This window comes from Sparus aurata, chromosome 6 (genome assembly GCF_900880675.1).
Source record: "Sparus aurata chromosome 6, fSpaAur1.1, whole genome shotgun sequence".
Lineage (NCBI taxonomy): Eukaryota > Metazoa > Chordata > Actinopteri > Spariformes > Sparidae > Sparus > Sparus aurata.
In genome coordinates this window covers 16,221,444-16,239,347 of record NC_044192.1, presented here as the reverse complement: position 1 = coordinate 16,239,347, position 17,904 = coordinate 16,221,444, and the positions used below count along the sequence as shown (strand labels likewise).

The 17,904-nt window shown below is 41.8% G+C and overlaps 1 protein-coding gene across 1 annotated transcript in view; it reads left to right on the top strand.

The window, feature by feature from the left end:
* Positions 1-795: 795 nt before the first annotated feature.
* The window catches only part of vgll4b (vestigial-like family member 4b), a 43,185-nt gene continuing 26,076 nt past the window's right edge, over positions 796-17,904 (top strand). Inside the window, exons 1-2 of the mRNA XM_030421609.1 lie at positions 796-952; positions 4,043-4,116. Coding sequence (XP_030277469.1) covers positions 4,053-4,116 — 64 coding nt within the window. The 5' untranslated portion in view covers positions 796-952; positions 4,043-4,052. The remainder of the gene's footprint in view (positions 953-4,042; positions 4,117-17,904) is intronic.

The window sequence follows — 17,904 nt, the reverse complement described above, 5'->3', positions numbered from 1 at the left end:
TAATTAATAAGCGCACAATAAAGGATGTTATAACTTTGATAAGTAATTGCTCTCCCTTTAAACATGCTAGTGCAAAAAAGCATAGTCATTTGTTGATAAGTGCTGTTGATAGTTAACTGCAAACACATGCAGAATAAAGTGTGTCTTACCATAAAAAAGCAACAAAAAGCTTAGTAAAGTTCAGTAATGACATAATCGGTATGTTAATTAAAGTCATGATATATGTTTGTGACGCTATTGTCAACAAATAAGTCTTTAACAGTCTATCATCTGTGAAGTTTCTTATAAATAACTTATAATGTAACAATAAACGTGTTTGTGGTGCTATTATTAGAATTTATATTGTAACACACAATATGTTAGAAAGCATTTTATAAAGACTTACTATGAGGCTTGCTTTACCTGTGGTAACATGGCCTGTGAAATACTTTGTGAGGACTTGCTCAAAGGCACTTCTGAAGTAGTAGTAGTAGTGGTAGTAGTAAAGGTATTCGGCTGTCTTTGAACACCTCCTGAATGTTTCAGCGCGTCAGCCTGCCTCAGTAATAACCACAGTGACAGCAGCAGCCTCACCTCCAGAGGATGTTATGCAATGCGCTCATTATCATAATATATGCTGATGTCATCCCTCCGGCCCTGCTCCAATCAGCGCGCTTCACTTTCACCACCTGCTAGGAACTGAATTCCATCATTCCAGGCATTCCTGCCCTCCTCCCTCCCTCCTTCCCTCCCTCCCCCTCCTCCTCCTCCTCCTCCTCGTTTAGCCTACAACCAAGTTAGTCCCGACAGCTTCTGCTGCTATTGTCTCCCCCCCTCGCACCAGGAGCGTCAAACTCATCCGTGGCTGTTCTGCTGTGACTCTCTCTGTGGGATATATTTTTGTTTTTCATTTTTGTTTGTTCCTGTGTGGACTCTATCAGACTGGACGATACCAAAGTGGCGCTTGAAGGAGGTATGTGCTGCTGAACATGAAGTTTTGTCTCACTGACATTGTTTCGGGTTCGGAGGATGAGAGTGAGCTCGTGTTTTTGTTTGTTTTGTTCTTCGTTCAGTCCTGTGGCGCAAAATCAGTCCGTTTTAAGTGAAGTTACCAGCGCGTAAAGGAACACTTTTGGATAGCAGACAGGGCTGAGAGATCAGACCCGCTCGCTTACACGGAGGGGGGAAATTTCATTCACGATGTGAAGCGGAGCTGCTGGCGGGTTCCCAAACTTTCCCACGTCAAGAAACCCTCTTTAGCCATATGCTTTCTCCTCCCGGGGATTTGGAGACATGTAGTCAATCAATTCGCGATCTTTAACTACAACTCACAGCTGTGACTTGCCTTTTATTTTAGCGAGCCCGACAAGGAAGCGCTGGTGTAAAGAAAAAAAGAAAAAAAGGAGAAAAAAAAGAAAAGGCTGGTGGGAATAAAAGCGGACGCACTTGCTGCGGATAGAGTTGGTTTCAGTTTTGCGCGAGTGGATCGTTAAAAAGTGTATTTACGCGCGCCGCGGCACGGAGACGGTGCATGTTGGCGGAACTACGGCACTGTGAAGGCTGAAGTGTTTACTCCAGGTCAGTCTGAAGCTGTAGTCTTTAATGATCTCGCTCGAAACGCTGTTTTCCTGGAGAAACGGGGCAAAGGTATTCGAGGAATGCAGAAAGCGGGGAGAGAAGCGCGCTGGAGAGTTTTATTTTTTTCTTCTTATCCACAAATACCTCTCATAGCGGAGATAGGCTGAAGGATCCTGAAACAATGTAGGGCAACCAAAGGAATAAATAAAAATGCTCAAACATGTGCAGGAAGGTCAGAGATAATAGAACAAATTACAGGATAGTAACAGTGAAGCAAATGCTACAATACAAGTAAAAGTCCTGCAACACTTGAAGGTGCACTGTGAAAGTAAATCAGAAGAGAAAGATGTTCATTGACTCATTTCTTTCATTTGTTTTTATGACTTAATAATCTAAATAAACAAACTGACCTGAAAGGACACCACTGTTCATACTGTTGTACTGTGTTTATATGTGGCGGACCCAGCCACCTTTCTAGCTTCAAACAGTGATCTGAGGACAATTATTTTCCTCTGAGAATAGCTTGTTTGTTCAGTTATGGAGATTTTATTATTATTTTTTACTATTACCTCATTATTATTGGAAATGTAATCAATTCTGAGCCTGAATTTCTTCTCCAAAACTACACAGTGCCCCTTTAACACAATGAGATGTTAAATAATCAACAGTAATGTGAATATAATAGGTAACTAGGTAAGGGCAGGTATTAAAACAAATGGAACAGTCCGGTAAGCTCAGTAAGTTGGATCCAGAATGGTCCACACCGTACAAAGCTGTATGCAAGAGCAAAGAAATTAAGAATCAATACTGATGTGCATTATATGTAATAATACATGCATTTAAACATAATCATAATCAGTGCTGGGCAGCATGTTGTGAATAAATCGTGACATGAGATAATATATAGCCTCTTGTATTTTGGATATTGTTATATCTTGATATGATATACAGTAAAGTTATCTAATTTAGTGAACTCACCCGACTTGTTTTAGTGCCTGCCCTTACCTACGAAGTCATTATATCCACATGACTGCTGATTGGTTATCAGATATCCCATTTTGTTAAAGGGGCACTATGTAGTTTCGGGAGATAAAAAAATTCAAGCCCAGAATCTTTACATTTACAATAATAATGAGTGAATAATGATAATTAGAAAAATGTCACCATAACTGATTAAACAAGCTGTTTAATAAGGTCCCCAGAACACTGTTTAAAGCTAGAAAGGTGGCAGGGTCCGCCACATATAAACAAAGTAAAAGAGGATGAAATTGTGTTGCCCTTTGAGTTCAGTTTGTTTATTTAGAAATCAAAGAAGGTTAGTTTGTTTAGGCAGAAATTACAATTGATTAAAATTTCTTCCCCCAAAACTACAGGGTGCACCTTTAAAAAATTTTTGATTTTTTTTTTTTTTGGATATATTGTCACATGTATATATTCTTTGAGATATATATATATATCGATATCTATCACTTTAAGGCCATATAACCCAGCCTTATTCCCTTTAATTATGAATCATATCTCAATTATAATATCTGTCAAAATAATCGCAGTACACATTTCCCTTATTTACCATAACTTGCAGCCCCATTCGGAACTCCTGACGAATTCTTTGCTTTATCAGGTCATTTTTAATTTACTCTCATATATGACAATGAAAAGCAGCAGATACTTACATTAGAGGAACTGGAACCAAAATATCAGTATGTATCGTACAGTTTTCTCTTACAATACGATGATCGATATACTGATGCCAAACACTGCTGTTTACATTAAAACGTGCAGGCGCTCGACACGGATTCCCCCGGACAGTTTAACTCCCTAACCCTTTTTTAAACATCGTTTCAGCTCAGCACATGTCAAAATCTGGGGGAGCGGACACCTTTTGACAGATTCTGTGATGATTATCTAGCGCTGCCTCGATTACTGCAGAGATGCTGTATCGTGATACTGTCATTATCTTGGGCAGTACGCCTTGAATCGCATCATATCCTGAGCTACTCTGTTTTTCTCACCCTCAGTCAAAAACGTTGTGATGTTTGAGTTCATGTCGTGAATATAGCATAAAAATACTGTTATAATATTTTAAGGCCATGTCATCCAGCCCAGTTCATGGTATAACTACACTGCAGGAAAAGTACCAAAACTCGTGAATTCAAAATTATTCTTTTGTGGTTTTATTTGTCATTGTAGTAACAGACTGTTGAAACAGTTCTTAAAGGTGCATTGTGTAGTTGTGGAGTAAAAATTCAAAATTCAGATTTCTGATATTTACAACATTAGCGAGGTAATAACACAAACTCAAACATTATGTATCTTTTCCATAACTTACGAAAGGTGGCAGGTCCCGCCATGTATAAACATACACTCAATAGTCAACTCTCCTTCTTCTGCATGTCACATTTTCCTGCCTTCATATAAAGTGATGCAACAGTTTCTCATTTCACCTCAACCTTCTCAGCACCGTGCCCTCCCCTCTGTCCCACAGGCGTCCAAGCATGGAGACACCACTGGATGTTCTGTCGAGAGCCGCATCATTTGTTCACGCAAACGAAGAAGAGAGTAAGTCTGATCAAGATGTGTGTCAGTAAGGATCGAGTTAAGGTGCTTAATGTCTTTTTTTTTTTTTTTTCCGTGTCTGGATTCTCACGCTGCCCGTGGACAAGCAATTTGTGCGGGTTCACATTACAGCCGCGAGGGTCGGTGAAGTGCAGCATCACGTCGGGGCCACGAGCCTCGGCCCTGTTGTCTGCCGTAGGACAATAGGCGTCGTCGTGCTGCGCGAGCTTCGCAGTCGCAGATACACACACACACACACACAGGCAAATAAGACCAACCGCACTCAACTGCCATCAACGCTAATTTCTGGGCAGCTTGTTTGCTCTTGTTAACCTGCTTTCACTGGAATCAAGGTGGGGTGGCTCTCCGTCTCATCTGCTCCTCCCTCTGTTTCGGTCTCTGACTTCCTCCTCACTTTCTCTCTCTCTCTCTCTCTCTCTCTCTCTCTCTCTCTCTCTCTCTCTGCCTCCTGTCTTGGTCTGTCTTTTCCTTTCTCTTCTCCTAATCGCATCTGAGGACTTCTGGGGTTGCTGGAAAAAATTCCTTCCGAGATTAAGCAGAAATGGCCAATCCTTGTCAGCAGGCCTCTCTCCTCTCTCTGTTATCTGGAGGTGGAGGTTTGCTGTTTTTCAAGCAGATTGTGTGTCATGTATTGAATGATTGCCTCCTGGCTGAGCATCACTTAAGCCTGTATTAGCGTGTTAGAGAATAGTGTTTGAAAAGCTGAGGTGGATTTAATTTTTTAATTTGTTTGTTTATGATGTGAGGAAACTTGATGCTTCACAAGCGTGAGGGAGCGCTTGCAGTCTGAATTTCTTCGAAGGAAGGCAAGCGGTGCACTGGAATCCATCGAGAGGCGTGAATATTTTAATTTGGCGCCGGTGCAAAGTGGCTCTTGTTACAAACACTTTGCGCCTAGAAAACAAGTTCTTTGAGCATTAAGAGTCGCTTGATGATCAAGCAACTGGGAATAAGGGCAAGGGTGAAATGTTTGTTGGTTCCAGCTTCTTAAATGTGAGAAAGGATTTACTGCTTTCTTGATCCTTTATGATAGTGGATGAAGAGTCCTAGTCTGACAAAAGAAGCAGTTTGAAGGGGTTTGTGGTGATGACCTTCTCTCGCAGTTTTTTTACTTTGAACTTTAAAGACTAAACAATTAATCGATTTATCATATTAAAGGAGAAGTTCGCCCTAAAATGAAAAATTCTGTCATTATCTGCTAACGCTCGGAGGGAAAGACTGGTGAACTTTCTGAATTTTTGAGTAAAATTATCCTTTTAGATTAACCGATGATGAAAATAATCCCCTCTTGGAATACGCCCTATAAATACACGGGAGTTTTAGACATTCACTTTATTTATAAAGAGCTTCAGCTGTAAAACGTCTCCCGTGTCACCAGTTCGTTCCCATAATGCTTCGGGCTCGAACGAGCTGAATATCTGCCTCCTCGCACTTCTGAGTGAAATGTCCTGGGAGCTTTCCTCCCCTCCTCCTCTGCTCCCTCGCTCCCCTGCAGTGTTTTTGTTTTTTTCCTCTGCGCTGATGTCACTTTTTGTTGTGGGTCGTGCATGGCCTCTTTGTCCAAAGACAATGCGCTCGACCTGCTTCCACAATAGAGCAGGAGAAACAGGCGAGCCAGCCATCCAGCCTACCAAGCCAGTCGACCAGCCAGCTAGTCTGCTGAACCAGCGGCGAGTCAGTCCCGACTGACCTACAGGCAGTTCAGTCAGTAACTCCTGCTTACTTTTTTTTTTTGCGTTAATGACAAGCCTTTATAATGCCCGTGCTGCCGCTGTGACTCAGAAGGCCTGAGTGTAAGGCTTGTGAGGGCTGCAGCTCACCATTTATGAAAAGCATTGTTCATTTTTTTAAAACACACTCCTGCAGATAACCCACCTCTGCTGGAAATGACTCAGGTTATTACGCAAATGCTGTCTTGAGGGAAATGTAATTACAGTTTATGAATAATGAGTTGGTCCCAGGTCTTGCTGCTTGGCTCCGAAGTGGAAAATATACAACAATAATGTCCCAAAATAGATTGTTGGCCTTGGCCCCGGATTAATTAAGGGGGCCTGAATGTGAGAGCTTATCTAAAATTAAAACTCCGTACTTGTGTGTGTTTTTATTCAAATATGGACTTTGTTAAACCTCCAGGATTTATCCCGCTTTTTATATTTGAAATGACTGTACTTGTTGTTTGTGCACATCATACATGTGATGGGTTAATCGCAGCAACAGCTTTTTTTTGGGGTCCCAGAACAGAAGGTGCCTGTCCGCTGGTGTTAGAGTTTGAACTATCACAACATCAGATCTACATCTGTGTATTGTCATCCGCTGTTGTTGTGTGTTGTGATACCATCGTGAAGGATAAATACACTCACCGGTTCTCATTCCATGCCCTTTATTATGATCCCTTTCTTGCTTTCTTTCTTCACATTGACTTCTTTTGACTATTTTAACTCAGCCAAAGAATTTCACACATCTGCTCTTGTAAAACCAGAATGAATAAACATCCTGAATCTTGAATCTTAGCAGCAGGCTGATTGCTTTGCAGACTTTTATTGCCCCGGGTTTTGCCTCTCAGGACAGGCTGGCGTACCTTATTTGTGATGGTTGTTGAGACTGTATACAGTCTGAAAGGGAGGATCATGGATGAACATTTTCATTTTTTTTGTACACAGAAATAATAATGATCCAAAATGATGTGACATTTAAAGATAAAAGAAAACCCAATATTTTCTCGGTTGAGGTCCCTCAAACCCTGGGCCAGATACCTCCAGCTAAGTCTTCCACAGACCTCAGAAAACGCTGTAGTGCATTGATGATGACAGATTTGATCATAATTAGTTACTTGCTAGATAGACATGAACACAAATCAGTTAATTCCCCATTCTGGTAATCACACACCTACATGTACTGTATATGTAGACACTTGAGCAGCAGGGCCGATCCTTGTTGTCAGTGAGGTCGGGTTCTTTCTGGTCGGAGGACAACAGTAATCACAGCTCTTAAGTTGAATAGTCCTGACCTTGAATATACAGTAATTACCATACACACTTACCAGAAAAGCAGTGAAGTAATCCGTGCCTTATATTTAATGGTGAATGCGGGGAAATACTTAATACTTGCCGTCACCCCTGGATAGCAATTTTGGTGGCTACTTGGAAGATTTTAGCAGCACGCTCCACCCTTCCTGGAAGCAAACCTGCATTTGGAATCAACATTGGCTCCCACTCCAGGCTCGGCTCCAAGGTCAGGTCAAAACAGTTTTGTTTGCAGCTCGGTGAAATTACAGCAGTTTCTAGTGCATTTTCAGAGGAAATTCTTGGTGCGAAGGCAGACACATAGCCAGTCAGCGTGCCCCGACTGGGCCTGTCGGGTCTTGGATGTTAGATCAAAGCCGGTAAAATCCAGAGTGGGCCGGCGGTTTAAGGCCCCGTTGAAGAGATGGAATATGGACCTTTTGTTTCTGACAGGAACCACAACAAAAGAAGATCTGGTGCCAAGACAAGGTGGTTGGCTGAGATCCGAAACTTGCCCTCTGCTCTACTTCTGCACACACACAGATTCACATGCTGTACACTGAAGTCCCCGCTTGTTGTTTAGAGAAAACACACGCACATGCACATGCACACACACACACACACACACACACACACACACACACACACACACACACACACACACACACACACGCACACACACATGCAACACACACTTACAGAATCCCCTTTCATTGTTATAGTTTCCATGGTTTGTTCAAACACTCCCACTTTTTTTCCTTAAATCTTGGGCGAAGGAAAGTTGTCCCTTTGAACACAACTACTACTATAGGTTGTGAACAAAAAAATAGGAACAGATTTTGATACAATATATTCCTGTATCTACAACTGCACAACAAATTCCAGCTGCGAAAAAGTTACCTCAATAGAGCTAATCCAACACCAGTCTCTGTCAGAAATACATATTTATTAGAAGGTTGCATTAGATTGTGTTGCTGTCTTTAGTACATCTATTGTGACCTCCCCACTGTCCAAGTTTGCTTAACCTCACGGTGAAATGCAGTTAAACTTGGTCAGATTTGTTAGAACAGTGCCTCCCTTTAGCCGTTGGACAGGTGGGTGATCTGATCTGAAATGAATTGCTTCAGTATTCAAACACTAACATGGTGTTTCTCTGCTCGGATTGAGGCGGATGTGTGATCTTAGCCACGGGTTTCTGAGCCTTTTCAGCCATGCATGGTTTAATGGGATGGTCTTTTGTCTGATACCTTATGATCAAATAGCTGAAAATCAGGACTTCTTGTTGTCATATGTTAGCATGCTAACACAATGAGCTAAGATTGTGAACATTATGATTGTGAACATCAAAATATTAGCATTTTGCAGAGATGCAGGCTTAGGTCACTGTATTGATGACTTGCAGCTTTACTCGACAGAAAATAAAAGACTTGAGACTCAACATTGACTTGAAAGGTATAGACTTGAGACATGATGACTCGAATGACTTGTCTGTGTTCCCTTTATGTTTTCAGTTGATTTTTTTCTAATCTGGCTGTCAGTGTTGTCATGTCTGGAAAGTGACGGAGGGGGATATGTTTTGATTGTGAAGAAATTAAGAAAGGTTTTTTTGTTTGATTAGATTCTGACATAGGGTCTGCAGGTAAACTGTAACTCAGTCTGGTCAAAGTGATCATGTCCTGTAGCTCCACACTGTCCTGTTGAACTACGCTCGGCTGGTTAATGACTTTGCACTTTTTAAACTTTTCAGAGGCAGCATGATATGCTCTCAGCAAGAGAGCGGATGAGACGAGTTGGAGCTTGTCGATGCTCGATTGGGCTATCGTCGGATCAACGCTTAAAGTGAAATCGGAGAGCTTGCATCACGGCACTTTGTCTCAATTGTGCTGGAGGCGAACATTACTCTAGATGGCAGATAATTTGACCAATGATTCATGCCCCGTGTGTGGTATGGGTGCGGGTTTTGGGTGCATGTAGAACAAAGGAGTGGGTTTGCCCTCCAGCTGCCTGTCAAGGTTTCTGACAAATATTTCTCAATGCTGCCGGAGCAACGTGACACAGGTGTTAATCAAGTAGACATAACAGTGCGGGCGTGCAGGTGGCGAGCAGCATAACTTCAGCATTGTGACGCATCTTCCCTGCATGGCTTGTTAAGGTCATAGTTTGGATCATTCGTTGTGGGGTTGTGTGAGGTACTTATACGTGGTCAGTGTGTTACCTGCAGTAGATGACCGTCGGCTCTCTCCCTGTGTGGAGAAGCAACGCATAGCACCTTAAGAGAAGCAGAGCAGAGCGTGACCCCCCCGTCAAACTGCGACTTGTCAATTTACATGTAGATTTTGGTAGCAACTGAACAAATTATTATTTTGTTGGCTTTATAGAAGCTGGTAGGGAATGTTTTTGATGTGGGACAGAGCCAAAGCTTCCCCCTGCTTCCACTTGTTGCAGTACTTTTTACGGTACTTTTACTATTAAAATACATTTAAAGTAGTAACTGTACATTTAAAACACACACTTAAAGGCCAAGTGACTCATTCAGACGTTATATCTCACCAGAGTGTGAGAAGTGGTGGTGAGGGTCTTACCGCTGTTGACTCTTCACACACAGTTACATCTTCCCTGCAGTTACATCTTCCCTTTGGTTAACTCTGTCCATCACAGCGCCGCACTTTGATTAACTATAGTGCAATAGCCGATATTTAGGAGTAGTACCTCAAAGGAAGGGATGAGGTGGCCCGTGAGAGCGGGAGTGTAACAACACCGTTGGCAGTAAAGTCTCACTCTGTACATCGTCTATACATCACTTTGACCCAGTCACCCACGAGATTGTTAAAGCGCTCGTAAAAACTTTGCTGATAACAAAGATATATCCACTGCAGACACCTTGACCCACGCACACACGCTGATAGCAGGCGATAACTCAAACGCTGTTAACAGTTAATGACATCATACCCCATTAATCAATAAAAAGGTACCAGACACTGAGTGCAGAGCAGACAGGATAATAGGCAATAAAACATGGCGGCGTCTGACACAATAGAGCGAACAGTCCTTCACGCATAGTTCAAAATTTATGGCATGCACACGCACAATGTATGCATACACGGCCACAGTATGCTTGATGCCGGCGTGCTCCACTTTGTCCCCCTAATGTTTGGATTATGACTGTTATGTTTGCTGCAGACTTCTATCATGAGCTCATAAATTATAGTCAGCCTCTCGCTCACTCACTCACTCACTCACTCACTCACTCACTCACTTTCTGTCGTAGACAGATCAATGCATGCCCAATCATTCAGTCACAGGGCAGGCGACAGTCTGTGAACTCATTCCAGTCATTATGCTATGCTAAGATATCCAAACTCATTGCGATAGCTCCACACTGTACAGCTTGAGAGTGGAATCTTCTCAGCTACATGGCGGCTGAAGCTCAGGTGGTAGAGCGGGTCGTCCAGTAACCGGAAGGTCACTGGTTTAAATCCCCGGGTCCCACCAGCTGCATGTCGAAGAATCCTTGACGCCACTGACTCAGATAGCGGAGTGAACAGTTTATTCAAAGTGTCAAACACAGCCACAATAGCAAAGGTATGCTTATTTACAGCATTTATTTGATGTCTATCTTAAAGAAAGGGGGGTAGACTTTAGAAAGGCTCTTTACATGCACGGGTCCATTGAGAGGTGGGTTGTCTGCGTGAGCCGAGGAGAGCTGGGTTTAAATGAAAAACTATTCAGCGCTCGTTTCAAGAGTCCCTCCTCTTTGCCATCAGTCTATCTCCTGTTGTCTCACCCTCCTCCCTCCCTCTTTCTGTGCCTCCCCACACAACTCCCTCCGCACTTTAACTAACCAGTCTGTTGACTGCTGCACACACACACACACGCACACACAAACACATGCACGGAGGCACTTACGTCATTGTCACTGCATTGTTTTGTGTCGTGGTTCAGCGGGCGGCCGTTAAGAATCGAGGGCCAAGGGGCCGACACGGTCACAGGGTCAAAGGTCACGTGTCAGAGGGTCACAGTTGCGAGTCAGGAGGTTAAATACAATCGACCCTTGTTTTTTTTGTGTCTACGCGCAGCATTTCTGATTTGCACTTTGACCAAAAAGATTCTTGGTACATTTACATACCAGGATAGAATTGTTCACTATGTTGCCTAACTTCATCCGTCATCCGCCACACTGAAAATGCCTGAAACTTGTTTCATAGGTGGAACTTTTCACTCCCACCGGTGCATCAACATTTCCTGTGAGATGTTCGAATGTCAAGAGGGACTGCTTGACTCTGCGGCTCTGTCTGCCTTCCTCTCAGAACTCATGTCCTACATTCGCTCTCAGTAAATGCCACGCTCGCCGGTCCCACACCAGCTCTGCTGTCTTAGCGAGGGAGCTGTTTCTCAGAGCCGTGCTGACCACACATACTTTACATTCCTCTCTTTTTGATAGCACTCGCCATAGTTACTCAGGATGAAATGAAACAGAGAAGGAAAATTTCACCTTTGTAGGAGCTGGAAGGGGAATTAATACTGAGATGTGCCAAGTTTTATTTGTGGTCCGTGACGTCAGTTCATTTGATTTGTGACTTCAGAGATGTATCGAAGTTACGACCACAACATAAAAATCCAACAGATTTTGTGCATTGTCAAAACAACTCTCATTTGGTCAGCTTTGTTAGAACAGTGCCTCCCTTTACTTACTTTTAATTCTCAGAAAACAAGGCAGAATAATTTGCCATAGTGTAAATTGCAAATCGGTGGCAAATGAAGTCATAGTCATCACATTTTATTAATTCATTCATACATTCACTCATTCATTTTTGCCCTGTCTGTGCATGCCACTGCCCTGTTTGTCAGCATCTTGATGGGGATTGACGTGATGCGACCTGCGTGATAACCAGAATAATTGCTGTGGCAGATTTTACTGACCCTTTCATTTAAAACTTTATGTAAGAAAATATAAATACTTCTCTCCAGGTCGTTTGAAGTTTGTTTAGATACTCTTCCTCCTCTCCATTTCTCTGTCGCTCTCTCGGTCATTGAGGAAGACCAGACTCCACGCTGCACAGTGCCAAAACCAGGTTATGATAACTAAATGGTGAAAAAGTGTGAAAAATCGTCATAAATCAGGAGATGTGCGGGGGAATTGTGACCTCGAGAGGAAACTGGGAGCGTGCAAAGAAGTCTCCTGGTAAATTCGGGAGAGTTGGCTTGTTTTGAGAAATTTGTAGATTAGAAAGTACTTTATAAGACCTTTATATGCAGGTCTTTTAACCGTAACCAAGTGAACTTTGCTGGGAATTTTAATATTAGAAATTGAGCGTCTTTTTATGCATATGTTCTGTCACAGAGAGAAAAGTTTGTAGGCTATATATACCAGCATAGCTGTGATTATCTCATCTTGTGTTGTCTTGGCTGACCTAATTTAATCCAAGAATATCAATTCTTCTGAAGGAAATAGGAAGGTGAAGAGAAGTGAACCCTAGTCTGCAAACACACTCCTCTCAGCGAAGTATGTATAGTATTTGTAGCCTCGGCATCCAGTGATAAGGTTGTGTTGACACCATCTGAGCATGCCCGGGCTGTAATCCAGGCTGAACATGAGTGTGTAATGGAGCAGAGCCTGCCGTTTCCCCCGTAGGAGCAGTCTTGGCCAATAAATGATAAGCCCCTGGGGTCAGTTTGTTACCAGCTAATTGTTAGCATGGCAAGAATGTTGTCATGTGTCCCGTCGGTCAACAGAGGCAGCCCTCATTTTCCATCACCCGAAATGAGATATGATTAGTATGATTTAGATATAATAAGATGAAAATTAAACATTGACCAACCTCATGATTTATATATTAAAGTAGATACATATTTACAAAGAGTAAATGTTACAGATGTCACCGCTGTGAACACAAGACATCCTTTAACCTTTTCTGTTCCCATATGAGTCTGAGCTTACCGCTCAGAAGAGATCTGCATCCCACAATCCCATCTGAGGTGTGTTCCAGGATTTCACGTACCTGTAATAACATAGAGTAGATATCTTAACCCCCGCACCGCCAGAGTGTGGGAGTGCAGCCGCTGTCCGCCTCGTGTTTTTTATTTTATTGCCCTAAATGCTGTCAACAGGATTCTGCTGGCAGGCTGAGGGGGGAGGAGGGAAGAGCAGGTATGATCAGAGACAGAGAGAGGAAAAAGATTTGGAGAAGAGGGTCAGGATGGACATTCAGTAAAGGCTGCGAAGGCCTGAGAGAAGAGCAGGGTTAAATCGACAGAGCAAAAGGCGAAGACAGCATATGGAGGATAGACTGCAGGTGAGTCTGGGAGAAGAGTGTTTTTTTTATAGCTCAGAAATGGACCAACTCTAAACAAAAAGTGGTCCAACAACGATGGAAATGACACAAACGTCCCTGCAGCAACAGAGGACAATAAATCTGGTTTAAAGCAACTGTCAGAGTCCATGCTCCCGTTGGATAAAAAGTGTGGACTGTGATTGTTGCACACTGATCACAGCTTAGGACTTAAATATGGCCTATAGGAATGATATTACGTAGACCTGAACAGATTAATCCAAATATTATCGAAGTGCGACATCCAAACTGCAGGCAGTGCTATTCTTTGATAATGGTAATTCATCACTACCCATCATTTGAATTGAAGCATTGTGGTGCCACAGAAACGCCGCCAGCCCACAAATCATAATCTTTAAGTGTGAGGAAACATGCTTGTTTGGAAAAGACCCATCAAAAATCACAACATCATCATCCTTTATGAATATTTTCAGGAAAAAATTAAATTAAATATTACCATTCCTGCTAAAATTAGGACTCATATCCCAATATTTGTCAGAACTGTTGCAATCCGATTTTATTTTTGCATGTTATTCAGCCCTGAAGCGTTTTGTGTTTTTTTACGGCCAGTTCTCGGACTGTGATGTTTTTTTTTAACCAGTTAAACTCTACTGAAAGTGAAATGATGGGTAAATACTGCAGACCGAACTCTCACTCTAACAAGGCATGGAAACACTTATTATGAAGCTACTGTATCTTTCTTTCCCCATATGATCTCTGTCTATACTGTATGCTATGCAATAACAGCGAATGTAGAGCAAAGATTGAATTCTAATTACGCTCGTTTTTGACAGAAAGCACCCAATATTAAGCACCTTTGCCCAACTAAAACAACAGTACTACTGACTTTTGATGGGATACAACACTTTTTTATTGGATATATATGCGTATCTACCTTTCCTACGTAGTCTTGACTAATAAATAAATATTAATGCAGTTTTTAAAGTATTACAATTTGACCAGGCTTGTATTTTTAAAATCGACCCAATATTTTACAAGGAATCCAATTACATAACGGTGAACATATCTCCAGGAAGTGAATGTGGAGCCTCTGTTTAATCATAAACTTAATCTTAGATTTGTGAACGTCTGACAGGTTTCCCACACACAAAGACACAACACAAAGGTGGGAAATGACCGAATAGCTTCACTTCCAAACAATAACCTGTTGTTATCATTGTTTGGGTGCAGCAACCTGATATTTCTCAGGAACACTCCTTCTGTAATGGTGTAATTTACCCCTCTGAACTCTCAGAACGATGATGTAAACGTCCTCACGGAAAGCTGAACTTCTCTCCGTTCCCCAGTGGCACGTTTCGGGCTGCAATCTGGACATTTGGATCCACCCGTATAGGATTTTCATAGCTTTTGACTTGTAGATGTTTAAAAATAGACACCAACCTGTAGAAATGATAACCTGTCAAACGGGTCTGACCTCGTCAGGCGTTTGTAGACATTAATCTTATCACGTGTAATCTAAACCTTCCGCAGCCTGAGGGTTTGTGTAAAAGTCACAGTTAAGTAACAACCCTGATACCAAGAGCTGACGCGACACATTTTAGAGTGTCTTCAGTCCATTGTGTCATCGTGAAAACAAGGTAATGGTGTGTTTGAGTCATAACAGAGGGTGCTGTCAAGTAATCAAGGATTTGCCCTGTGATCTCTGTCACTCAGATCGTGTTCATAATCAGGGTTTAACGAAGGTTATTCTTCCTTTCACCTCGTCAACAGCGATCATTTTATAAGTAAATCAATGAAAATACTGCAGAGAGAAGCAGGAAAATATGAGAAGGGCAGAAACCAAGTCACCCTTCTTCTATTACACTCCGACACCATCATCATCCTGTGCTCCTGTGCTCCTGTATTCTGCCAGTGTTTGTATCACAACACCGGAGTGTGTTAATAAAGCATTAGGATGAATCACCACCTGGCCTGTGTGTTGTTATCCAGACACACCCACTCCTGGGAGAAGCTCAGACCTGTTCGAAGAGACACGCAACGCCCGCGAGGGATGAAGTAGGCGCGGCAGCTCCTTGTCCTGGTAGATTACATGAGTAAATAGACAGGCAGGAAGTAAAAGGGGGATAATGACAGGAAGGCAGGTATTCTCCGCCTGAGATGAAGGGATCCTGCGTACCCACACCGCTAAATGAAGAGATGGGCGAAGAGGTGGGTGCACTGGTGGATCCTAAACCTCATCCTATTAATTATTGTTTATTGTTTTAAGCAAGAGAGTTAATTTTACTTGGATACTCGAGTTGTTAAGTTGCCACATGCTGCATTTTTCCTAAAGCTGACATTACTACAGTGCAGGTCATCAGCTGTTTACTCCTGAGTCATGCTGTGGAAACAGTGAGCAGAAAAAAGGCTACGACCACAGTGGGAGAAGTTATGTGTAACAACTTGTTCCTATGGAAGAAAGAGGTGGAATTCTGTCAACTCGTTGTGTAACCATTAATCTCCTTAGTACACTTATTCAGTCTTACAGCGTGCCAAGCCAGAACAAAGACACTGTGTTACAGACTCTGTTTCCCCCTTTTCAAATCAATTTTTAAGTCAAGTGTTTGTGAAAATCACGCATCTGATAACCAGCAATGAGAAGTGTCAGCAAATTATTAATTATTTCATTTAATCAGTGCTATCATGAAGCACTTTGTAGTGCAGATACAGATTTGTTGTATTTTTTTTTAAAGATTTCTTTTAATAGTGATTGAGAAAATGTGCCTTTATAACAGTAAAGATGGAGTACAGGGTCGTGCAGGACAGACACTAAAAAAGTCAAAAAATACATTTAAGAAATGAAGTCTGATACACGTTGGGACCATTTTAGGCAGTTGAGAAGACTAAGCACAGCTGACAAACAGTTCACAATCCAGAAGGTACATTTTATCTTGCTTTATCTATCTCTGACAATCTTTAGGTGATTTGGCGAGCTGTTACGTCTTAATCTGCCTGTAGAAGCTTCACTGGGGGACATGATTGTACTGTCAAGTGTGTGACAGATCTGCTATCTTGTGTAAATGTTGTATCTGTTTTCTAAAGTAAAGGAAACTAAAGTAAGCTGTAGATTCCCAATTTACCGGTACAGATTTAATTGTTTTACTTCCATGAAAAACTTGGGTTTTACCATTTTGGATTATGCAATTTGCAAGGAAAGGATCGCTGGATGTCAGTGTCGACAGTGTCGATGTCGAAAGGATGTCAGTTCTCCATTTAAAGGCGGAGATTTCACCTCTCTGAATAATTTCAGGCTCATCTCCTAACTTATGTGGACAGTATCTCGTGGTCTGATTTTATTCATTTAGATTCAGATTTGGTCTGTTTTTGTTGGAATACATGATTTTTCTGTCTATAACTATAACAGTGCCGCATTGCCATTTATGTCTAAAAATACAAAATAAAAGCACAACGGGCTTGACTCACATAATAACTTGAGTGCAGGGTGTTGAATCTTTATCGTGGCGAAAAGGCAAATAAGAAAAATCAAAGACAGCACCCCCATTAAAATGATTTTAATATTGACTTTCTTTCTTTTTTGCCCATTTATCTCTGATTAAAGAAGTCTCTAACTCAGTGTGACTCAACCTGGCTAAAATAAAGATTAAAACCCTCCTTCATAGAGAGTTCCAGGCGCAGGAGCACGACTGAAATCGTCATGCAATGCAACAAATTCACATTTTACTCATCTTAACTGTATTGCTGATACATCCATTTATCATATAGACAACTTTCAGGAATAAAAATGCTCTATTTTTAAGGGAAAAAAGTGAAGAAGAGAGAGTCCATGAATCTATAATGTGGGACTGCAGCTCCTTCAGAATTTAGATATTACAAAAAAACATCAACTGATAACAAAAAGTACAGATAGTAATTGAAACACACCGTCAATATTTTCCTGTTAAAATATACTTTTAATTGTGCTGATTTGTCTCAATAAAGTCTGTTGTAACTCCAGCCCTTTATTTTCTACTTCCTGTAGTTATGAAAGCCAGGTTTTTAAGTTTGAGCCATGTTCTCTTACTGTGAGCACCCTGGTCTGAGGGCTGTATGGGGGCACTAGCCGTTTGCTTTCTGTCTTTCATCCTCAACTGTAGTGAGATGAATGACTTTTTGTTCCCAGTCTGAAAATATTGAAGATGTTCACATGACTGCTTGCAACACGAACCAGTTGAGCTGTCTTATCAGAGTGCTGTGGTTTAAAGTACGCAAAAAGCGACACAGATCAAACTGGGACTTCAATTTTTTTACTTCCCACATCAAACTTTCTCTGTAGGCTGCAACACACTTGTTGAGCTGAACAAATTCCAGTTTCAGGCCCTCTTACTTTTCAGAAAGCTTCTGAGTCAGCCAGCTGTAGTAGCAGCGCTGAATGAACCCTCTGTCTGAGCTCGGCCCGTCTGTGTGTGTGAAACTGAAACAATGGGCATCCAATGAGACAA